Below are 25,714 nucleotides of genomic sequence, written 5' to 3'. Positions count from 1 at the left end.
ACAATACAAATCAATACAGGAGGAATCAGAGGGCCCTGCTCCTTAGAGCTTACAATCTAGAAGGGAGGGTCAAGTGGAAACATTCCACTAGGATTGGAGAGGCTTTGGAAAAGTCCTGAAGGCACGCATGGGAGGAGGTGAGGAGGGAGCTAGAGAGCAGGAGGTCTTGAGAGGAACGAAGAGAACGAGTAGGTTGGTATTTAGAGACTAAGCTAGTGATGTAGCTGGGGGCTAAATTGTGGATGGCTTTGTACGTAGTTGTTAGAATTTTGAATTTAATTCTTTGGCGGAAGCCAGTGGAGAGATTGACAGAGAGAGGTAGCAGACACAGAGCGATTGGTAAGGTGGATGAGTCTGGCAGCGGCATTCATGATAAATTGAAGAGGTGATAGACTATGTAGAGGTAGGCCAATGAGAAGGGAGTTGCAGTAGTCGAGGCGAGAGATGACCAACGAGTGAATTAAGAGCTTTCTTGTGTCATTGGTTAGAAAGGGGCGTATTTTAGAGATGTTGCGGAGGTTGAGGTGGTAGGATTTGGACAGTGATTGGATGTTTTGCTTGAAGGAGAGTTCAGAGTCTAGGACTACAGCTAGAACCTTGGCATGTGGGGATGGGCTTATAGTTGTGCCATCGATTTTGACAGAGAGATCAGGGGAAGGGGCATATGGGGAAGGAAAAATTATAAGTTCGGTTTTGGATAGATTGAGTTTGAGGAAGTGGTGTGACATCCAGACTGATATATCTGATAGTAAACTAGTGATACGTGAGGAGACAGAGGGAGTGAGCTGAGGGGTAGAGAAAAAGATTTGGGTGTCGTCCGCCTAGAGGTGGTATTGGAAGCCATGGGAGACCCAGGGAGGCGGTGTAGATTGAAAATAGGAGAGGTTCAAGAACAGAACCCTGGGGGACCCCAAGAGAGAAAGGAAGAGGAGAGGAGGAAGTAGAGTTGTAAGAAACGCTAAAGGTGCTGTTGGATAAGTAGGAAGAGAACCAGTGAAGTGTACAGTCACAGAGACCAAAGGCGTGTAGTTTTTTGAGGAGGAGGGGGTGGTCAACCATATCAAAGGCAGTAAAGAGGTCCAGGAGCAGAAGTACAGAATAGTGTCAATTGGTTTTGGCCGTTAGTAGATCGTTTGTTAGTTTGAGGAGAGCAGTTTCTGTGGAGTGTTGAGGACGAAATCCAGACTGAAGGGGATCAAGAAGGTTATTATCAGCAAGGTGGACACTCAGTCGGTAGATCAGACATTCGAGGAGTTTGGATAAGAAGGGGAGCAAGGAGATGGGGCGGAGGTGGGGCGTAGGTTGTTAAGATTGGATGGGTCCAGAGAGGGCTTTTTAGGTATGGGTCTGACAAGTGCATGTTTTAGAGAGTTGGGGAAGATGCCAGAAGAGAGGGAGAGATTGAAAATGTGTGTTAGAGAGTGTAGCATAGGGTCAGAGGGTGAACGTAGCATTTGTGAGGGAACAGGATCCAGAGGGCAGGTGGTAAGGTGGACATTAGCAAGTAGTTTAGCAACTCCGTCTGTAGTGGTGGGGTTGAAAGAGGGAAGTAATGATTGTGCCTGTGGGCATGAAGTGTAAAGCGTGGAGGGTATCAGAACAGTAGAGATCTCCGCGCAAATTGTATCAATCTTCTGTTTGAAGTGATTGGCGATCTCCTGGGCAGTTTGTGAGTTGGCGGGTGGAGGCGGTGGAGGACGAAGTAGAGAGTTGAAGGTGGAGAAGAGTTGACGGGGATGGGATGATAAGTTGCTAATGAGAGTGGTAAAATAGGTCTGCTTGGCAGAGAGAGATTAACATATTGGATTATATATTGGATATACAGTATATTGCATTAATATATAATATATATTGCATTAAGATATATTGCAGTTCACAAGTGTTTTAATGCTGCAGCTACATTCATTGTCTTTTTTTTTAGGCTAAGAACATTTTCAGCAAGTAATTAAAATACCTGTTGATCCTTTCAGAAATGCAGTGACCTTGTCACTTCCTGTGAACTGTACTGTAATCACAAATAATGTTTGACAATGCCGCTCCTCCTATAAATACCAGTGAGTGAGTGAGTGTTGTCTCCCTAGTACAGGAAGTGTGTTACTGGCAGGACCACCAAAAAAAAAAAAAAAAGGGAAAAAAAAATAAAAAGGTAAACTAAGGCTGGGTTCACACCTATGCGAATTGGATGCAGGTTTTCCCCCATCCAATTCGCATAGCAGGAGAATGTGACCAGCTCCCTATGGAGCCAGTTCACATATCTCCAGGGGGCAGTTGCAGAGTGCACTGTGCATATTTGGCTCAGTTTCAGGCCTGAATTCAGGCAAAGATTCATCCCTGAAACTGAGAACAGGGATGAACAGCGTTCCTGTGCGATCCGCGGTGGGTTTAGGTGTGAACTGAGCCTAATGCAGTCACCACATGTCAAGACTGGGACTGCATTATATTGGGGGAGACTTACTAAAACTGGAGAGTGCAAAATCTGGTGCAGCCCTGCATAGAAACCAATCAGCTTCAAGGTTTTATGGTCAAAGCTTAACTGAACTAGCTGAAGTTGGAAGCTGATTGGTTCCTATGCGCAGCTGCACCAGATTCTCCAGTTTTAGTAAATCTACCCCATTACGTTTTATTCTTGGGTTTGGGTGCCTTTTAAAAACACTGGAAGACAGAATTAAACCCTTCTATCCTTTTGCAGTATTCTGAATTTCCCTCCTCAGACACCATTGGCTGGGGTCTATATAACTCAATGTCTGTCTGAATATCCTCCCTTTCCCATCATGCTCCGCTGTATACATAACAGTGTCTGAGTTTTCATGGAAGAGACCAATAACTAATCCATACAGATGGTTATATAAACGTTGACTATGGAGAACCCACTGAAGAAAAAAAGACACTCAGCCCCGACCTCTTTATTATCCATTGGCAATCTAAGAACATTCTTATATATGGCGTGCCCAGCCCATTATACTGTACTGTCAATGCATACAATGAGGAAAGTACCAGTATAGATATTTTTCAAAAACATACAAAGTCTCTAATACAAGATCATAAGCGGCAAAGCCTGAAAATATCTGTGATGCCATCTTCATTTCTACATCAGAGCGTCTCTGTAATTCCTTCTTCATAAACTCTCCTGATGGTGAGGGATCGGAGTGGCCACTGTATTCCCCAGAACTCAGGAAATTGTGAGCTGTGTGAGCTCCATAGAGATCTCTTTACATTTTTACCATATTACATTGTTATAGAGTATAAAATTGTTCTTTCATTCAACCATGATAATTTTCCATCTTTGTTTTACATTTCCCCGATATCGGCAGCTTCTTGGAAGTTCCTCCTCTTCTCTACCACTTATTGTGAATGTGTCAGAAACCATGAAATTAGACCGAGACAGAAGTACAGTTAAATCACACTTGTTTAATAATAAAAGTACAAAAAACAAAAGTAGTCAAAACATAGCAAGAGGTCAGTAACCGAAACGGATAGTCAGCCAAGCCAAAAGTCAGGGATCAAAGTAGTGGAACAGCATGCAGGACCTGGAGCCAGAAGGGATGTCAGCAAAGCCAGTCTTTAAACAGAAACACAGGAGATGTTTCTTGTGATGTTGACCAAGGCGAAGGCAGAGACCCTCTGGACTGGATGGCTTAAGTAGGCAGGACTGACGAGCAGGATATCAACAACTGAGTAACTGTGGAGAAAGATGGGAGCTGGCAATTAGCCGACAGCTGAGTGGCCAGTTCAGAGAAGGAAGGGCTGAGCCCAGCCCTGACAGGAAGTAGACGAAGCATAGAGCGGCAGCTAATACAAATCCAGAGATCTCCAGTCATATTATATTCTGCACCGTGCAATCTAAGGAGATAATTAGAGAATACATAGTTACAATAAAATAATTCTGCAGAGAAACGATTTGCACTATTTCATGTTGGTCTACTAAAGGAGTAGAGGCTGTTGAACTTACAGAGTCAACCTTCACTTAGATTACTGAATATGGAGAAGTTGTGTTTATTTGAAGGCCAATTCTTGGAAAAAAAATCCCCCCTCCACCATCATCCACTTTAAAAAAAATACTTTAGTGTGGTACACTCCTTGGTGCTAGGTTAGGTAAATTTAGTTTGTTGCTCTCCTGTAATCAGTGGATCTGCTTGTGATTACTCTGGTCTGCTCTGAGTTTCACAGGCTGAGGTTTTAGCCACTAGGTTTGCTTTTACAAGAAGGTGCTCCGCCTCCTCGAAAATAAGATACTGGGATGATGCCTGCAGCTGCCTCATGACGACGTCAAACCTGTGATGAAACGCATCGGGAGGAGCGACGTACTGACGTCACCGCGTGCGACGTCCCTTTGTGTGTTAGCATGGGCGGGTGTATTGTAGCCGGCTGTTTTTACGCCTATTTGACGTTTGTGCTTTTTAATATGTAATAAAATACCAAGCGGGTTTTACCTATGGCCATTTTTATTATTCTTTTTCTGAGCTACGTTTGCATCACCATGCATTGAGCCATACACAAGCTCTCAGCAGAGGATTTGTTCTGTCAAAGTTTGGACCAGGAAAACCCCCCCACAGATATGGTGATTAGACCGATATCAGAATACCACTGAGGAAAAGGCCCTGGCTGGGTGTTAGCCACAGGCATTACTTGTCTGTGTAGCTGGTAAGCGCACACTTCTTATGGTGGTGGGTCTGTCAAGCAAAGTCACACTGATCTTTTGGAACTGATCACAATTTGATGTACTCACTTTTGCTATTGTCGATTGTAACTTTGATTGACTGTTATTGGAATTCTGATATACCGTCACTGAAACTTACAGAATCATATTTATTTGTGGGACTACTTTTAAGTTATTATTAATTGATCACTTATCATCGCGTTTATGAGGTTTAGGGTATAGAGCGCAACCATATTTGTTTTTTATCTGTAATGCCGCGTACACACGGTCGGACTTTTCGTCTACAAAAGCCCGACGGACGCCGACGGACCAAAGCCGGCGGACAATCCGATCGTGTGTGGGCTTCCCCGGACTTTCGACGGACTTTTCCAGCCTCAAATCTGACGGACTTTAGATTTGGAACATGCTTCAAATCTTTACGTCGTAACTCTGCCGGACCCATAAATCCGCTCGTCTGTATGCTAGTCCGACGGACAAAAACCCACACTAGGGCAGCTACTGGCTATCAACTTCCTTATTTTAGTCCAGTGTACGTCATCACGTACGAATCCATCGGATTCGTATGTAGGCAAGTCCGTTCGTTAGAAAGTCTGCCGCAAGTCCGCTGCAAGCCCGCCAAAAGTCAGTCGAAAGTCTGTCGGACGGGCTGTCGGACTTTTGTAGCCGAAAAGTCCGACCGTGTGTACGCGGCATAATTGTGTGTATTTCACTTTGTGTTGCAGCTTCTTTTAGGTTTTTTTATGTCCAGCACAGTCTTTTTTCTTACTATAATCATCCCAGGATAGCCACTGAAATTTGGACGATGTAGAGGCAAGTTTCACCTCTTCTTTTGAAGTGAGATTTATTTATGTATTTTTTGTGACTGAGTTACTTGAGTGTGAAGTTAAAACAATAAAAATAATCAAAGTAAAAAATGTTTCCTGACAGACTCCATGGCAGCCTACGTGTGGGTTAACCCCGCCTCCTCTCCAATGCTACAGGACCCCATTCCCATAAATGAGCACTCACCGCTAGATACTGCGTTCCTTTTTTGTCCTCCAACGGACCTACACATGCTGTTCGCGTCCGGTCGGATGAATCCAGGATTTTGGCATACCTTATGCGGTGCAGCTCAGAGCCCAGTCACGGGCGAGTAGCTTTAGAGGCTGGAGGATACCCCTATGCTGGAAGGGTGGTCGCTTCTGTATGCCCGATGGACGGACGCATCAACAGCTGGCAATGTCTGCGACTATCCTCGTTTCTCCATAGCAGTTGTCTCTGTGTTAGTATTGTTTGTTTGTCTTTCCCCATAAACTTGCTATATAGCATAGTTTGTGTATTGTCCCCTCATGGCGGCTGGAGCGCTTGTGCATTCCAGCTCGCCACGGCACTTCTGGGTTGCGGCCGTCTTTATCCATACATAATTTAGGTTTGTTTACATTACATTTTTCTTATTGTTTGTCCTTGCATTTCCCTCCAGCTTCTTGTTTATACCCACCAGTTGTTATGACAGCCTATATAATACTTACCATACTTATATCATAAGTCAATTTCACATATAGATTAAATCTATTTAACCACATCCATACCGGGCACTTTCGCCCCCTTCCTTCCCAGGCCAATTTTCAGCTTTCAGCGCTCTCGTACTTTCACTGACAATTGCGCAGTCATGCAACGCTGTACCCAAATTAAATTTTTATCATTTTGTTCGCACAAATAGAGCTTTCTTTTGGTGGTCTTTATTCATGACTCCGTTTTTTTTTTCTGCGATATAAGCGAAAAAGTAGCGGACATTTTGAAAAAAAAAACAATATTTTCATTATTCTATTTTAAAAGAAATCCAATAACATCGAATTTTGTCATAAATTTAAGCCAAAATGTATTCTGCTCCATGTCTTTGGTAAAAAAAATCCTGTTAAGTGCATAAAAATTGGTTCGTGTGATCACGGACAGATGTACGCAAATGATCATGTACAGATGTGTGCAGATAATCAATGGGACATGTGATTTGACTGGGACATATATGGGGGACAGGTGTTTTTGGGGACATGTATTTTGGGAACATTTGTTTTGGGGACATGTATTTTGGGGACATGTGTTTTGGGACATTGTGTTTTGGGACATTGTATTTTACTAGACTGGTGATCAGTGTGTAAAAAGCTGTAAAAAACAACTCATACTCACTGATCACCAGCCGGCTGCAGCGATCCGCTCTCCTCTCCTCACCGACAACATCTGTGTGAGGAGAGGAGAGCCGATCACCTAGCAACCGGCTCTCTGTTTACATCACATGACGGCTGTGATTGGACACGGCTGTCATATGATCAGGAGGGCCAATCACAGAGCACTCCTGCCGATCTGAGATGCGCCGTGTCTGGGTGACATGAGTGCATTGGGATTGCGCCGCTGCGCAGGCCTGCGCGCGTGCGATCCCCTTCCTTCCGAGGGACATTTCTGAATGTCCACTCAGAAGGAGAGAGCACCCACCCGGCCGTACATATGCAGGGGCCGGGTGGGAAGTGGTTAAATACAACCCCCTTTGGTCATCTCCCATTGGTAGAATTTATCACCTGATGCTCAGTCTGTTTTCATTACACCCTTTGAGACTTATGCATCTTTATACATCCCTTTTTTTAGATATGTTCATGGACACATCCAGACCACAGACCAGATGCTTTCCTGCAGTCCGTGCCGTGCGTCCTGATCTTTTTCTGCTGCGGTCTCTGGTAGCCAGGCCCCCTCAGCCCCCGTACCGGCATTGCTCTTTGCCGCCATCCTGACACCCAGTGTTTTGGCGATCCAGACCAGTCGAGTGGTGAGTATGAGGTCTTTATGCCACTGACCTCCCTTGCCAACCATCCCTTCTACCCCGATCCATATAGTCATCTACACATATTCACTATTTGAACATTTTTGTTATAGATACACCTAGTATGCATCTGCCCCTGAAGAGCGAGAAGAGACTCGCGAAACGCATAGGGCACCATCGATGCCACCCGCACGCCCATTCTGCTGGGTATCCGTAGTTGGTCATATCATGTTTATACACTGCCTCAATTCATGCATGTGTATTTTTACATTTTAGATGATGTATATGTATCTATTGGTTTTATCAATTTATTATGGATCTTGCTACTTTTTATGGGTGTATAAATGAATTGCAGTGAATTTGTATTTGTTTTTAACTTATGCTGTTAACTAGGCCATTATGCCGGGAAGATTCCGACTATTCGTCTGAAAGCCTCTCAGTGCCTGGAGATTGTCGGCGCAATGGTCTCCATGACTCCCATGGTCAAATGGGCCTTGTGGAGGTTACGCCCTTTTCAGTCAGGTTTCCTACGGCTATGGCAGTCAGGAGACAAGAACCAATCTATCCACATAACTGCGATGATGAGGAACAGCCTCTTCTGGTGGCTTCAGCGCAAAAACCTTCTAACTTGCCACTCCATTGCCCCCATCTCCTGGGTCACGGTCACGACCGATGCCAGCGATACCGGTTGGGGGGCCCTCTGCGGATCGAACCCTGCTCAGGAAAAGTGGGACACTCATCTCCCCCAACCCAGGCTTGAACGTCCTGGAACTTCGAGCAGCCTGGTGTGCCCTCCAGTCCTTCTCTCACCTTCTGAAGGGTGAATCAGTGTTATTAAGGATGGACAACACCACGGCGGTCTCCTATGTGAAAAGGCAAGGGGGTACTCGGAGCTCCACACTCCTTCGAGAAGTCGAACCCATCCTATCATGAGCACAGAATAACCTATCGATATCTCGGCAGCCTTCATTCCAGGAGTCCAGAACACTCAAGCGGACTTCCTATCACGCACTCAACACTGGACAACAACGAGTGGTCCCTTCATGTACAGACATTCAAGTGGATTCTGTCCCTGGGAATCAATCCCGAAGTAGATCTGTTCGCTTCCCCCTGCAATTTCAAGGTGAAGAAATTTTACACCCGAGGCCGTTGCAGCCAGGCCTTCGGAACAGATGCCCTGACGGATCAGTGGAGGTTCAGGAGGGCGTATGCCTTTCCCCCACTTCCAGTTATCCTCAGATTCTCCAAGCGGAAGCAGTCGAAGTGGTGACAATAGCTCCCTATTGGCCAAACAGGCCTTGGTTCATCCTCCTGATCCAGCTCAGGTGCCTCTCCCTCTCAGGCTGGACCTTCTTTTTCAGGGGACAGTCCTGCACCCTTGTCCGGCACTACTGAGACTGATGGTCTGGTTCTTGAGAGGGAGAGGCTAGAATCTCTCGGGTGTGCCTTAAGAGTGATTTTCACTCTCATGAGCTCAAGAAGGACAAGCACAAATAAAGTTTATGGGAGAATCTGGACCAAATTTGTGGAATTTTGCTCTTCTACGGGTAGGTCTTTCAGACATCCAGAAGTCCAGGATATTCTCAGCTTTCTTCAAACTGGTCTAGATCTACCCTTATCTATCAGCTCTCTTAGAGTCCAAGTATCAGCTTTGTCAGCCTTCTCTGGTACTTCATGGGCGGTTCATCCCTTGGTTCGGCAATTCTTCCGTGGAGCCTCAAGGCTCAAGCCCCAAATAAAACCCAGATTTCCCAAGTGGGATCTTCCCCTTGTCCTCGATTCAATCTCTGGTCTCAGTACCACGGGGCCCTCCCCGCTTTCCATTAAGGACTTTTCAGCAAAAGGAGCCTTTTTAGTAGCCGTCACCTCGGCTAAAAGGGTCTCTAAGATCGGATCATTGGGTCATGAAGAACTCTTCCTGACATTTTTTCCGGACCGAGTAGTCCTCATCTCCATGCTGGGTTCAAACCCAAAAGTGACTTCGGTGTTTCACGAGAACCAGGAGATCGTCTTACCTACATTCAGGTCCCCAGGGTCCACTGAAACTCACCCTCTGGAAATAGCTGAAGCGATAAAAGAATATCTACAAATTACTTCTCCCTTTAGACGTTCTGACCACCTCTTTATCCTGCACTCTGGTAGCAATAAAGGGAAGAAAGCCTCAACCAGGACACTTGCGGCCTGGATCGTGCAGACCATCCAGCAAGCATACAGGGCTAAGGGTTTGACTCCTCCAGAGGTGGTGACAGCACACTCCACCAGGGGAATGGCAGCCGCTTGGGCAGCGGCCCGACATGTGGCTCCAGACACCATTTGCAAAGCAGCCTACTGGGCCTCTATTAATACATTCATGTCTTATTACTGCATAGAGCCTGCTTCACTGTCTTCTGTAAACTTTGGTTTGAAAATACTATCGGTTGATAGGACAAATTAAAATTATTTTTTGTTCAGCATACCCACCCATGTGGTTGGCTAGTTATTTCCCACATGTAGGCTGCCATGAAGTCTGTCAGAAAAAAGGAAAATTTATTATCAAATACTTGCCGTAATTTTCTTTTCCTGATGGACTCCATGGCAGATGGAGTTCCCACCCATTGGTCAAAGAGTAGGCTAGTTACGGAACGCAGTATCTAGCGGTGAGTGCTCATTTATGGGAATGGGGTCCTATAGCATTGGAGAGGAGGCGGGGTTAACCCACACGTAGGCTGCCATGGAGTCAATCAGGAAAGGAAAATTACGGTAAGTATTTGATAATAAATTTTCCTTTATCTACGCATCAATTTTTACGTAAACTGTTATTACTCCTTAATTTTTTTACTATCATTTTTTTGAGTGAATTTCCAATTCCAGCCTTTGCACCTACCCCCATCAGTGCTGTGAAAAGAAAATACAAAACTTAATAAAAAAATATACACTGAAAAATTAACATTCTTAACTTTTTATTGAGTTTTATGTTTCTTTCTGTCCTGACAAGTAGTTCTGTTATTTTTACCCTTCCTGTAATAGGGTGACAACAGACTTCTTTTTGTAGTGAACTTGCACAGCAGTGTTGTCACCCTCTGGACAGGGCAGTCCTAGATGGACATTTATTTTTCAATTGAGTTAAGTAAAACACAAACAAATTAAAGCCCAACTCCATCTAAAAAAGACAGAAATGAAGTGATAAGGGAAAATGTGCAACAATGATGTGAAACAACGATAAAGTGTGCTAATTCAAGAAGCTATGCAGCAAAAATAAACAAATATACATAAATGGCTATCCCTAATATTAAAAAAAAGAGAAAATACAGTAATATGCTATAATATGCGATATTAAGAGCCCTTGCACACTGGGGCGGGGGGCGGCGTCGGCGGTAAAACGCTGCTATTATTAGTGGCGTTTTACCGTCGGTCTGCGGCCGCTAGCGGGGCGGTTTTACCCCCCGCTAGCGGCCGAGAAAGGGTTAAATACCACCGCAAAGCGCCTCTGCAGAGGCGCTTTGCCGGCGGTATAGCCGCGCCGTCCCATTGATTTCAATGGGCAGGAGCGGTAAAGGAGCGGTATACACACCGCTCCTTCACCGCTCCGAAGATGCTGCTGGCAGGACTTTTTTTACCGTCCTGCCAGCGCATCGCTCCAGTGTGCAAGCCCTCGGGGCTTTCACACTGGAATGCAAGGAGCGGCACTTTCGGGTCGGTTTGCTGGCGCTATTATTAGCGCAATAGCGCCTGCAAACCGCCCCAGTGTGAAAGGGCTCTAAGTGAAAAAAAAAATCAAAGTAAACAGTTTATCTACACATCAATTATACACATTATTACAAATACTACTTGCTTATTAATTATTAAAATCAAAGTAAACAGTTTATTTACACACACAATTACACACATTAATACTAATATTACTTGCTTTATTAATTAATTAATTTTACCTATTATTTTTTTACAGTATATTCCCAATCTCAGCTTTGCACTTACCAGATTTTCCCATCATGAGTGCTGTTTAAAGAAAGCACAAAATGTAAAGTTTCCTATATATCTTCTACATATCACCTATATCTAAGGAGCCCCCTCTTGCCCATGTAGACTGCTGAGCAAGGTCCATAAAGACATGGATGAGCGAGTTTGGGGTGGAGGAAATTGACTGGCCTGCACAGAGTCCTGACCTCAACCTGATAGAACACCTTTGGGATGAATTAGTGCCTGACCTCACAAATGGGCTTCTGGAAGAATGATCAAACATTCCCATAGACACACTCCTAAACCTTGTGGACAGCCTTCCCAGAAGAGTTGAAGCTTTTATAGGTGCAAAGGGTGGGCCAACTCAATATTGAACCCTACGGACTAAGACTGGGATGCCATTAAAGTTCATGTGCGTGTAAAGGCAGGTGTCCCAATATTTTTGGTAATATAGTGTAGGAGGGGCTTTGCATAGGCAGGAGGGGTCCACCCCCTTTTGCCTGCCTGGAGTCCCTACCATAATTTAGTGTTCCTCTCCCTTCTATCTGGAATCCCCAGTCATGTCAGCTGTATATATATTTTAGAAATAAGCTGAACTGGGAAAAAAGTGAGGTGAAGTAACAATCTAACTCAGCCTTTGTCAACCAGGGTGCCTTGGGGTTTCCTCAGGGATGCCTTGGGGTTTCCTCAGGGATGCCTTGGGGTTTCTTCAGGGTGCCTTGGCAAAATGCCTAAAAATTGCCCAAAACTTGTATACAAGCCGGCGTGTGGATGAAGCCTTTTAGTTACAAAAAGCCACAGGTTTTCATGGTGCACCATTACAACCTTCTAACCTCCGGCGTCCTAACAACCAATGACATCATCCGTTAATATGGAGTATGTCAGTCGCCTGCACAGCATCCTGTTTTGACCTTCCCCTGCCCCTCTCCATCAACATTGGAATACTAGTCACTACCAGTGTGCAAAGATATATTTTTGGAAAAATAAATCACCTCTAACGTTGGGTGTTCTATGTGTGGATGTTGCTGCATTATGTAAAACTATTATAATAGTTTTTAAATTTTAGAATGGGGTGTCTCGTTCGTATTTTTTAAGGGTGCCTTGACTGAAAAAAGGTTGAGAAACACTCATCTAACTTATTTCAATTATTTTAAATTGGACCCAATATTAACCACTTCAGCACTGGAAGGTTCACCCCATTCATGACCAGGCCATTTGTTGGGATACGGCACTGCGGTACTTTAACTGACAATTGCGCGGTCGTGCGACGTTGTACCCAAACAATATTGATGTAATTTTCCCACAAATAGAGCTTTCTTTTGGTGGTATTTGATCACCTCTGTGGTTTTTGCAGGAAGTAAAAAATAGCACATTGCTGCTATCAGAAGAGAACCCTGTGTGTTTGTTTACCTACATAGGGCTCTCTTTGGTAATGTCTAGACCCAATCATTGGGTGCTGGCCACCAACCAGCAGCCGGCAGCTGCTGATTGGTTGTTGCTGCAGCCAATCGCAGCACATCTAGGTGGCAGGGGAGCACGGGCTCCCTCTCTACCCGGATGCGTGCATCACGTACTAGGTACATGATCCAGCGCAGAGCGGCCACCCAGCCGCAGTATATCTATGGTGGGCAGTCTGCAAGTTTTTACTTACTGATTGATACAAGTTTGTGTTTGTTGTGTGTGTTCTGAGTGTTGTGTATTGTGTTGTATGTTCTCCTTGCTGTGTGTTATATATTATGTTGTATGTACTGTGTTTGCTGTGTGTTATATATTTTGTATGTACTGTGTTTGCTGTGTGTTATATATTATGTTGTATATAGTGTGTTTGCTGTGTGTTATATATTATGTTGTATGTACTGTGTTTGCTGTGGGTTATGTATTGTGTTGTATGTTCTGTTTGCTGTGTGTTATGTATTGTGCTGTATGTTCTGCTTGATGTGTGTTATCTATTGTGTTGTTTGTACTGTGTTTGCTGTGTGTAATGTATTGTGTGATATGTTCTGTTTGCTGTGTGTTATCTATTGTGTTGTTTGTACTGTGTTTGCTGTGTGTAATGTATTGTGTGATATGTTCTGTTTGCTGTGTGTTATGCATTGTGTTGTATGTAATGTGTTGGCTGTGTGTTATGTATTGTGTTGTATATTTTGTTTACTGTGTGTTATGTATTGTGTTGTATGTTCTGTTTGCTTTGTGTTTTGTATTGCGTTGTATATTCGGTTTGCTGTGTGTTATGTATTGTGTTGTATTGTATGTAATGTGTTTACTGTGTGTTATGTATTGTGTTGTATCTACTGTGTTTGCTGTGTTTTATGTGTTGTGTGTTGTGTTGTGTTTGCTGTGTGATGTGTTCAGTGATTTGCACTTTGTGTTGTGTTTGTGTATGTTTTATATTGTATGTGTGTTATGTGTTTTATGTGTGTTATAGTTCATGGGTCTCTTTGTTGGTGTAACACACAAAATTCTCTCAGCTGAAACACAGATAAGATATAGAAGAAATGTCTTTGTACTTACACAGGAATATGATGATGATGAAGGTAGACATGGTGGCCGTGTCCAGCAAGCTCTGAGCTTCTGTCAGTAAAGCAGAAGTTCTGACTCTTCTAACTTCCTGAGCTTTATACATAGGAAATATCATAAATGGTAAAACTGAGGCAGAGGACAAAATTCAAGAGTAACCTGGGGGCGGGGGCGCAGACACATGACAGAGTCACCCACATCCTCTCTTCCAGGACCCAACTGAATCAAGACAGAAAAAAAACTAAAATAAAAAAAACTAAAATAGTAACACTTTAAATATAAAATGCTATACAGGAATGTTTTTTTTTTCCCTTTTTTGTGTATTTTATTGTGTTATACAAAAAAATAAAATGCATAATGAATAAGGTAAAAACACAAATATATTCTTTTGTGCTTTATTTCCATATTTTTTGTCATTTATTTGTATATTTAAAAAACCCAAATATTAGGAATAAATTGTAAAGTTGGAACTAAGATTGAGCTGATCCTGGGAACCACTGCCACATACCATTATACAAAAGATAGACACAAAATCTAGGCACCCCAAGGGATAATATGGGCAGTGGATCAACAAGGATCAGAAATGCAGATGAAATACAAAAAAGTTTTTAGATAAAAGTATCACATTTTATTAATACAAATTGTGCAAAATAGATCCTGACATCTAAAATCAACAGTACAATGAGAGCAGTTGGTGTCAGAAATAAAGCTGCTGAAGTGTAGGCAGTGAACTACAACGGCCAATAAATGGTCAAAGAAGTGGTGCAACTGCTACAAAATACCCTACATGTTTCAGAAAAACACAAAAAGATTCATTTCTTTTTATGGTGTGTACTTCCTTCTTCAGGGGTTTCAGACAAGCAGATTATTAAATTTCTAAAAAGAAATTTCTTGTGAAAAAAAAAATTTCTAAAAAGAAAAAATATTTGCATATATATATATATGAGTAAATAGGTTTTACATCTGCATAGACAATAAGAGATGGTAGACATTGATCAGTAGACTTCAATTCACAGAAAAAGACAGAGAAAACAACAAGCTAGATATTAATCCAAAAACAGTACTCACAAGACATCTGACTCTCTATTGTAACAAGGGTATACACAGTGATGTTGCGAGATGGAACTCCCACGCCCAAGAAACCAGGGGATAGAGGCAGTCCTCCCAGTTAAGTTCAAAAAATAAGGATAATGAACAAAGCAAATAAATCTCATTTCTGTATGGAATTAGCCTTATGCCAGGAGGGGGAGACGGCAGGGCAGGGCTCATGAGAGCCGCCACTAAGAGGCAAAATCTGTCTAAAAACAAAAAAGAGAGGGGGGATATTGTATATATCTCTGTACCATGAACATGATGTGCATTGAAATAGAGGGAGAGATAAAAGGTATAACTCTCCCAGTAATTGTGTCAAGGCAAAACATGAAGTAGGATATATAAACAGGTAACAAACCTTAGCCACTCAAAGCAACCAGACCCGGTATGGGGAGCTATGCTCCTCTCAGCTGTGTAGCAGAGTTTTGTGTTTGCTGAGAGTGAAGTTAAATACCTGATGGTGTGGGAGTGGTTGTGGTCAGATAACCAGTCCCACTTAATTTGAAACACTAGAGGTCCAGGTGAGGTTTTAATGGGGGGCGAGTATGACAAGCTCTGAGTACCGAGAGAGGTACGTGGTGGTGAATCAGAGCCAGAGGCCCTGGCTTTTCCTATCCGATGCCCCCCCCTGTTGACCCTTCTGCTGCGACCCCTTTTTTGGAGGGGTCAGAGCAGAGGCATGGGCATATTGCTCCAGTTTTGCTGCTGCTGATACTGCTGCCGCATGCTGCGAGTTTTTCTCTTTAGAGGAACGTAAATTCTGCATCATTTACTCTTATAGGTGTAAATATACTCTAACAGCAAAAAATTAGTGACTGACAGTTACCAACGTCCTCCACAAATCCAAAAGGAACTAAGGAGAGAGGGGAAGGAAAGGGAAGCCGCTGCGCCCGTCAGCACTCAACCACCCGCTGTACAGAGCATATACCATAAAGTGTATAAAGCGGGGTAAGTCTCTCCACTCTTATACACCCCGGTAAAGAAAAGGAGAGCTCACACAGAAGGAAGCCACAGTACCTTAGATGGCAGGTGTGGGGCAGCTCCCTACACGCATAAACTCCACAACTACAACAGGAATTGGTGCAGCCCCCCACCTACACCGTAGTTTTGTACAGTTGGTTAAATGCCGCTAAGGCAGTCGCCAGCAAAATACGGTTAGTGGGATACATACACCGAATATCCCGACCCCTACCTAAACCTTTCTCCCTGCAGCTGCTGAGGATCCCAGGGGTTCCAGGGCTTTAGCTGGTTTATAGTGACCCTGCCTAAAGGTGGGGGGATTAAAGTGTTCTTGATAGCACCCCGGGAAGCCCCCCACTGCCCTTATTCTCTCGCTCGTCTCAGCAGCACAAGGCAAAAAAAAAAAAAAAAAAAAGGGTGATTATACTTTGCTTCCTATATTAGCACACTCTGCTCCCAGACTTAGCTTAAGTATTAGCTATAGGAAGGTTGCCCACTAAACATATTCTGATGCTTCTATCGAGCTAGTATGCTTATTCTCAGTACCTAATAACCATCTATTCTCTTCTCATGTACCATTATATATTTTTTAACTGCAATTAAATTGTTTTTTTCTTTTCATTGTTCTTTAAGGAACAATATAATCCTGTACAGATGGGATCCCTACGCCCTGCCAGTGAAGATGATATCGGCAAAACTCCTCTTAAATGAAATTTTCTTATTCCTTATTTATATTTTATACCATCCTTTATAATAGTTTTGAACTGTTTGGATTCCTTAAATGCCCATGGGAATGGCTCGGCGGTGCTCCCTGACACGGAAAGGCTTCCGTTTCCGCTTCACGGTGACGGAGGCATTCTTTCAGCAGCTCCCATGCGCATGCGCTCGATTTCTTGTCTCGTGCGTGCGCACTAGGCTTTCCATCTTACCTCTGGCAGGCTGCCCTAATTCCGTGTCGGCGGCCTCTGTCAACGCCGGACGCCGTTGCGTCATCTCACGCGATGATGTCGGGCGCCGCTCAGGCCAGGAAGCCGCTGATTGGCTGGCGCCTCTGATTCACCACCACGTACCTCTCTCGGTACTCAGAGCTTGTCATACTCGCCCCCCATTAAAACCTTAAATTAATTAAAAATCTCCCTCACCTGGACCTCTAGTGTTTCAAATTAAGTGGGACTGGTTATCTGACCACAACCACTCCCACACCATCAGGTATTTAACTTCACTCTCAGCAAACACAAAACTCTGCTACACAGCTGAGAGGAGCATAGCTCCCCATACCGGGTCTGGTTGCTTTGAGTGGCTAAGGTTAGTTACCTGTTTATATATCCTACTTCATGTTTTGCCTTGACACAATTACTGGGAGAGTTATACCTTTTATCTCTCCCTCTATTTCAATGCACATCATGTTCATGGTACAGAGATATATACAATATCCCTCCCTCTCTTTTTTGTTTTTAGATGTGCGTCAATTTTGCCTCTTAGTGGCGGCTCTCATGAGCCCTGCCCTGCCGTCTCCCCCTCCTGGCATAAGGCTAATTCCATACAGAAATGAGATTTATTTGCTTTGTTCATTATCCTTATTTTTTGAACTTAACTGGGAGGACTGCCTCTATCCCCTGGTTTCTTGGGCGTGGGAGTTCCATCTCGCAACATCACTGTGTATACCCTTGTTACAATAGTGAGTACTGTTTTTGGATTAATATCTAGCTTGTTGTTTTCTCTGTCTTTTTCTGTGAATTGAAGTCTACTGATCAATGTCTACCATCTCTTATTGTCTATGCAGATGTAAAACCTATTTACTCATATATATATATGCAAATATTTTTTCTTTTTAGAAATTTTTTTTTTCACAAGAAATTTCTTTTTAGAAATTTAATAATCTGCTTGTCTGAAACCCCTGAAGAAGGAAGTACACACCATAAAAAGAAATGAATCTTTTTGTGTTTTTCTGAAACATGTAGGGTATTTTGTAGCAGTTGCACCACTTCTTTGACCATTTATTGGCCGTTGTAGTTCACTGCCTACACTTCAGCAGCTTTATTTCTGACACCAACTGCTCTCATTGTACTGTTGATTTTAGATGTCAGGATGTATTTTGCACAATTTGTATTAATAAAATTTGATACTTTTATCCAAAAACTTTTTTGTATTTCATCTGCATTTCTGATCCCTGTTGATCCACTGCCCATATTATCCCTTGGGGTGCCTAGTTTTTGCAAATATTAGGAATAAGGAAAAACAATATTTGTGTACTTCATATTTAGTATTTTTGCCTCTATTTTTTTTGTTAACAAAAAAAAAAATACAAGAAAAGAGTACATAAAATAGTTAAGAGCCATTTAAAGTCTATGTAAACCCCTAACAATGAGCTTTTCCAATTTACTCTCTTTTGTTCTGTTAAATATACCATTAGAAGTGTTTTGTTATATCTGTGAGATCAGGTCAGAAAAATACCTGTTGGAGCTTTTCTTTGCCTTGTGTGCACTCAGCAGTATTATTTCAAAATGTTTTAATTCAGCCCTCCCAGTTTTTATCTTGTATTACGAACCAATTCTGCCCGATGTTGTAGACATGAAGAGGGGGGGGGCAGGGGGTGTTCTTTAGTTTAGCAAAAGATAACTAGGCAGGGCTGACACCATTGTGTATCATGTTTCCCTGAAAATAGGACCTACACCGAAAATAAGCCCTAGCGGTATTTTCCAGGATGGCTGCAATATAAGCCCTACCCCGAAAATAAGCCCTAGTTTAAAATGCTTGTGAAATCCTATAATCCAATCTATTACAGTATTATATAATGTACAATGTGAGTGTTTCTGTACTATAAGCTGACCTCCCGCTGCTCTCCTCCTCTTCTCCCAGCTGTCAGCACCCCCCCCAGGGCTCGAAGCGGGGAAGAGAGCTCCGGCGGGTCACAGAAGCTATAACGAAGGTATGTGGCACAATTTTATTAAAGAATCACACACATTGTACATTAAATACTACTGTAACAGAGTGGATTATAGGATTTTATAAGCATTTTAATTCGGTTCACACTGTGGATTCCTGATGGAAGAGGGGGAGAGAAGACAGCACATTACATGGTAAGACTGTAGTACGGGTCTATATTCATAATTGATTTAAAAAGAACTTGGTATTATGAGTTATTAACTATGATAGTTTTAAGGTGATTACTTCTATATATGTAAAATGTATGTTTCTGAGCTTACAGATGGTCACTCACAAATGGTCACATTGTCTCGGGACCAGTATGGCTAGTCTTTTGTTAGTACCAGATAAAACCATTTTTTTCGCACCTTCTATCAAGCCTTTAAAAGGTTAGACAATAGAGCAGTGGTTCTCAACTCCTGTCCTCAGGACCCAATAACAGGCCAGGTTTGCAAGATAGCTGAAATACATCACAGGTGATATAATTTGCTGCTCAGTGATTGCAGTATTCTAGTCTGCAACTCCCCAAGGTAATACTTAAAATCTGACCTGTTGGTGGGTCCCAAGGACTGGAGTTGAGAACCACTGCAATAGAGAATTGCAGTGAACTTCTTCCAGGACATGGATGTGAATGTGCCTGGACTTTGAACAGACTGTCGGCTTCCAGAACTATCTGACGATTTCAGAAGTTGAGGGGTTCCCTGGATTGAATGCTGAATTTATCCTGTATTGTATCATCTGTAATACATCTTTAATCGAAGCTAAGTAAATCTCTTTTTATTACATTCTTTGTGTATTGTGTGTTTTAATCCCTGCAATTACTGACCACATATCTGAAAGGGTAAATATATGAATTAACCTATGAATAAATGTAACACATGATTTAAGCCCCCTATTACAAAGACCTACCCCGAAAATAAGCCCTACTGTGTCTTTTGTTGCCAAAATTAATATAAGACCCGGGCTTATTTTCGGGGAAACACAGTATGAGCTTAGGCCAGAAAACTGTCAGCCCATAACAGTTTACAAAGAACTTAGAGCTTTTCTGGCCGATCACCTGGTATTTTTTAGTGCTTGCAGGGTATTTAAAGGAGCAAAACACAGGGGGGGGGGGGGGGTTGTGCAGGCTTTGCAGAGATTACTGTTATTTTTATTTTGCCCAGACATACAATTTAAAACCAATTTTAAAGTATACTAAACCAAGGAACACACATAATATATATTACATTAAGATATATTGGATTGTACAGTTGCAATAAAAAGTATGTGAACCCTTTTGGAATGGTATGGATTTATGCACAAATTGGTCATAAAATGTGATCTGATCTTCATCTAAGTCACAACAATAGACAATCACAGTCTGCTTAAACTAATAACACACAAAGAATTAAATGTTACCATGTTTTTATTGAACACACCTTGTAAACATTCACAGTGCAGGTGGAAAAAGTATGTGAACCGCTAGACTAATGAGATCTCCAAGAGCTAATTGCTGTTCATCAGCTCACGGTAAGACAAATTGTCTATAAATGGAGAAAGTTCAGCACTGCTGCTACTCTCCCTAGGAGTGGGCGTCCTGTAAAGATGACTGCAAGAGCACAGCGCAGACTGCTCAGTGAGGTGAAGAAGAATCCTAGAGTGTCAGCTAAAGACTTACAAAGGTCTCTGGCATATGCTAACATCCCTGTTAGTGAATCTACGATAAGTAAAACACTGAACAAAAATGGATTTCATGAGAGGATACCACAGAGGAAGCCACTGCTGTCCAAAAAAAAACATTGCTGCACGTTTACAGTTTGCACAAGAGCATCTGAATGTTCCACAGCAGTACTGGCAAAATATTCTGTGGACAGATGAAACCAAAGTTGAGTTGTTTGGAAAAAACACATAACACTATGTGTGGAGAAAAAGAGGCACAGCACACCAACATCAAAACCTCATCCCAACTGTGAAGTATGGTGATGGGGGCGTCATGGTTTGGGGCTGCTTTGCTGCATCAGGGCCTGGACGGATTGCTATCATCGAAGGAAAAATTAATTCCCACGTTTATCAAGACATTTTGCAGGAGAACTTAAGGCCATCTGTCCACCAGCTGAAGCTCAACAGAAGATGGGTGTTGCAACGGGACAATGACTCAAAGCATAGAAGTAAATCAACAACAGAATGGCTTAAACAGAAGAAAATACGCCTTCTGGAGTGGCCCAGTCAGAGTCCTGACCTCAACCCAATTGGGATGCTGTGGCATGACCTCAAGAAAGCGATTCATACCAGACATCCCAAGAATATTGCTGAACTGAAACAATTCTGTAAAGAGGAATGGTCAAGAATTACTCCTGACCGTTGTGCACGTCTGATCTGCAACTACAGGAAACGTTTGGTTGAAGTTATTGCTGCCAAAGGAGGTTCAACCAGTTATTAAATCCAAGGGTTCACATACTTTTTCCACCTGCACCGTGAATGTTTACATGGTGTGTTCAATAAAAACATGGTAACATTTAATTCTTTGTTATTAGTTTAAGCAGACTGTGGTTGTCTATTGCTGTGACTTAGATGAAGATCAGATCACATTTTATGACCAATTTGTGCAGAAATCCATATCATTCCAAAAGGGTTCACATACTTTTTATTGCAACTGTATATAATATAATATATTAACATATTGGACTATATATTGGATATATATTGCATTAATATATAATATATATTGCATTAAGATATATTGCAGTTCACAAATCTTTAATTGCTGTAGCCACATTCATTGTCTTTTTTTTTAGGCTAAGAACATTTTCAGCAAGTAATTAAAATACCTGTTGATCCTGCCAGAAATGCAGTGACCTTGTCACTTCCTGTGAACTGTACTGGAATCACAAATAATGTTATCTTCATATCTTCTGTATAAAAAAAAAAATCTCCCCTCCCATTTACTGAAGATGAAGAAGGGAAGACATTGTTTTAGTCCAAATCAAAAGAGCGTCCTGGGGTGACAATGCCGCTCCTCCTATAAATACCAGTGAGTAAGTGATTGTTGTCACCCTAGTACAGGAAGTATGTTATTGGTAGGACCACCAGGTGAAAATAAAAAAAAAAAGGGAAAAAAATTAAAAAGGTAAACTAAGGCTGGGTTCACACCTACAGTATGCGAATTGAATGCAGGTTTGCCCCCATCCAATTCACATAGCGGGAGAATGTAATCGGCTCTCTACGGCTGCGGAGCGCACTGCACAGAAACGCTGTGCGTCTTTGGCTCTGTTTCAGGTCTGAATTCAGGCAAAGATTCATCCCTGAAACTGGGAATGGGGACGCACAGCGTTCCTGTCTGATTCGCGGCCGGTTTAGGTGTGAACCAAGTCTAATGCAGTCACCACATGTCAAGACTAAGACTGCAATATATTGGGGGAGACTTACTACAACTGGAGAGTGCAAAATCTGGTGCAGCTCCAGATAGAACCCAATCAGCTTCCAGGTTATATGGTCAAAGCTTACCTGAAAAAGCTGAAGTTGGAAGCTGATTGGTTCCTATGCACAGCTGCACCAGATTCTCCAGTTTTAGTAAATCTCCCCCATTACGTTTTATTCTTGGGTTTGGGTGCCTTTTAAAAACACCTGAAGATGGAATTAAACCCTTCTATCCTTTCGCAGTATTCAGAATTTCCCTCCTTCTCAGACACCATTGGCTGGGGTCTATATAATTCAATGTCTGTCTGAAAGCTCCTCCCTTTCCCATCATGCTCCACTGTATACATAACATTGTCTGAGTTTTCATGGAAGATCCCAATAAGATCCCAATAACTGATCCATATAAATGGTTATATGAACATTGACCGTGGAGAACCCAGTGAAGAAAAAAAGACACTGAGCCCCATACCTCTTTATTATCAATGGGCAATCTAAGAACATTCTTATATATGGCGTGCCCAACCCATTATATTGTACTGTCAATGCATACAATGAGGACATTACCAGTATAGATATTTTTCAAAAACATACAAAGTCTCCAATACAAGATCATAAGCGGCAAAGCCTGAAAATATCTGTGATGCCATCTTCATTTCTACATCAGAGCGTCTCTGTATTTCCTACTTCATAAACTCTCCTGATGGTGAGAGATCGGAGTGACCACTTCTGTATTCACCAAAACTCAGGAAATTTTGAGCTGTGTAAGCTCCATAGAGATCTCTCTGCCTATTTACCGTATTATGGTTATAGAATATCTGTAGCATATTATAAAAAACAGAAAATATAAAAATTGTTCTTTCATTCGACCAAGACAATTTGTTCATCTTCATATTAAATTTAACTAATGTTGGCAGCTTCTTGGAAGTTCTTCCTGTTCTCTACCACTTGTTGTGGAAGTAGATGAAGCATAGAGAGGCAGCTAATACAAATCCTGAGATCACCAGTCGTATTATATTTTGCACCGTGTAATCTGAGGAAATAATTAGATGACACATAGTCAAAATAAAACATAAATGCTGTAGAGAAATGATCTTCACATTTTGACGTTGATAAAGGAGAAGAGGCTGTTGACCTTGCAGAGTCAATGTTCAATTTGAAAGTTAATGTTTACTTAGTTTAGTGAATAAGGTGAAGTTGTGCTTACTTATAATCTTTAAGAAAGAACCCCCACATCTTCCTTCTACCCATTATCAACCATTCAGCTCTTATTTTTAAAAAAACAAATGCCTTATGAAGGTTTTCCGTACTCACCCAACTCTGCCATTCACATGGTCTTCACCAAGGCCACTTCCTGGTGGATCCAGATCTGCAGTCTGAGCCCACGCCAAATGGTCATCTCATCATCCCACCACTGAAGTCTTCTGGATCCTGAGAGAACCCAATAGGAAGTGTCTATGTCACCCAGTCAGTGACATGGACACCCGAAGATGGACCTTCCTCCTCTACAGATTTACTTTTTATCCAGTTTTGGTGAAATGGCTCCTTTCAACTATTCTGGACCTGTTTTTGTGGCTAAATAATTTCACCCTCTAGGAGCTGGAAACATACATTAGATCAGGGGTCTCCAAACTTTCTAAACAAATGGCCAGTTTACTGTCCTTCAGATTTAAGGGGGGCCAGACTGTGGCCATCAGTAGTCGTAGAGGTCCCGATGTCAGTGCGAATAAACAGTCTCAGCTAAATCACTAATTCCTGCACATGATTGGATATCAAAGCAAACACAAATTCACCTTATTCACTATGACAGGTGAGAGTTCTGCCCTTGCTTGCAAAGCATACAGGATTTCCTTACACTGTCTAGTTTGAAGCACTGATAGAGAGAGGAGAGGACGCGATCTAAGTGTAATATAAAACATATTTATTGGAGTGCAACACAATTAGCAACTTATACAAACAGTTAAAAGAACTCGCTAATCAATACGTTGTGGCCTCTGGTGGTAATCTTCAGCATAGCAGGACACCGTGGTACAAGCGAACATGCCAGGTGGGCTAACATGGTACATAAGAAACTGCACTTTTTTAGCATCACGGTCAGCAGCTGGCTCTGGCATGTGAAGCATGGAGTCTCATCTGTAGTCTCATAAGTAGGACCACCCTCCACATGCCAGAGCCAGCTGCTGATCATGGTGATAAAAAAGCGCCATTTCTTATGTACCATGTTCCCTACCAGCCTACCTGGCATGTTCACTTGTACCAAGGTGTTCTGCTATGCTGAAGATTACCATCAAAGGCCCTAAATTATTCATGAAGGAGATTTTTTTTGTTTGTGTAAGTTGCCAATTGACTTTCACTGTAATAAATACAGTTGTGCTTATAAGTTTACATACCCTGGCAGAATTTATGATTTCTTGTCCATTTTTCAGAGAATATGAATGATAACACAAAAACATTTCTTTCACTCACGGTTAGTGTTCAGCTGAAGCCATTTATTATCAATCAAATGTGTTTACTCTTTTTAAATCATAATGGCAACAGAATCTACTCAAATGACCCTGATCAAAAGTTTACATACCCTGGTGATTTTGGCCTGATAACATGAACTCAAGTTGACACAAAGGGGTTTGAATGGCTATGAAAGCTAACCATCCTCACCTGTGATCTGTATGCTTGTAATTAGTGTGTATGTATAAAAGGTCAATGAGTTTCTGGACTCCTGACAGACCCTTGCATCCAGTGCTATACTGATGTTTCTGGATTCTGAGGGAACGCAAAAGAATTGTCAAAGGGTCTACGGGAAAAGGTAGTTGAACTGTAAAAACAGGAAAGTGATATAAAGAGATATCCAAGGAATTGAGAATGCCAATTAGCAGTGTTCAAACTCTAATCAAGAAGTGGAAAATGAGGGTTTCTGTTGAAACCAAACAGTGGTCAGGTAGACCAACTAAAATTTCACCCACAACTTCCAGGAAAATTGTTCGGGATGCAAATAAAAACCCACAAATAACTTCGGGTGAAATACAGGACTCTCTGAAAACATGTGGTGTGGCTGTTTCAAGATGCACAATAAGGAGGCACTTGAAGATAGATGAAAAAAATGTAATATAAGCATACAACCATATAAGCATGTGAATATCAGCCAGACCCACATGCTTATATGGTTTGCGCCAAATTTTTCACATTTTTTTGCTTTATTAGTTTACAAATTTTTGGTGCAGTATCACTTTATATATATATATATATATATATATATATATATATATATATATATATTTTGGCGCCGTTTCTCATTCTTCTTTTTTTCTATACTTGAAGATAGATGGGCTGCATGGTCGAGTCGCCAGAAGAAAGCCATTACTACACAAATGCCACAAAGTATCCCGCTTACAATATGCCAAACAGCACAGAGACAAGCCTCAAACCTTCTGGCACAAAGTCATTTGGAG

At 42.1% G+C, this 25,714-nt stretch overlaps 2 protein-coding genes and 1 long non-coding RNA gene across 3 annotated transcripts in view; all 3 read right to left on the bottom strand.

The window, feature by feature from the left end:
• Positions 1-25,714, bottom strand: part of LOC141116684 (uncharacterized) — a 218,410-nt gene that overhangs the window by 103,285 nt on the left and 89,411 nt on the right. The gene's annotated exons all lie outside the window — the stretch shown is intronic.
• Positions 3,389-14,000, bottom strand: LOC141116908 (uncharacterized). Its single transcript, XR_012237067.1, has 2 exons — positions 13,893-14,000; positions 3,389-3,840 (listed from the first exon to the last, which is right to left on the bottom strand). It is a non-coding gene; the product is annotated as an uncharacterized lncRNA (long non-coding RNA).
• The window catches only part of LOC141116905 (high affinity immunoglobulin gamma Fc receptor I-like), a 55,069-nt gene continuing 50,926 nt past the window's right edge, over positions 21,572-25,714 (bottom strand). The window contains exon 6 of the mRNA XM_073609400.1: positions 21,572-23,301. Coding sequence (XP_073465501.1) covers positions 23,210-23,301 — 92 coding nt within the window. The 3' untranslated portion in view covers positions 21,572-23,209. The remainder of the gene's footprint in view (positions 23,302-25,714) is intronic.

This window comes from Aquarana catesbeiana, linkage group LG13 (assembly GCF_042186555.1).
Source record: "Aquarana catesbeiana isolate 2022-GZ linkage group LG13, ASM4218655v1, whole genome shotgun sequence".
NCBI lineage: Eukaryota > Metazoa > Chordata > Amphibia > Anura > Ranidae > Aquarana > Aquarana catesbeiana.
Note: the sequence above shows the minus strand (reverse complement) of the source record. Positions and strands in the feature narration are given on the sequence as shown.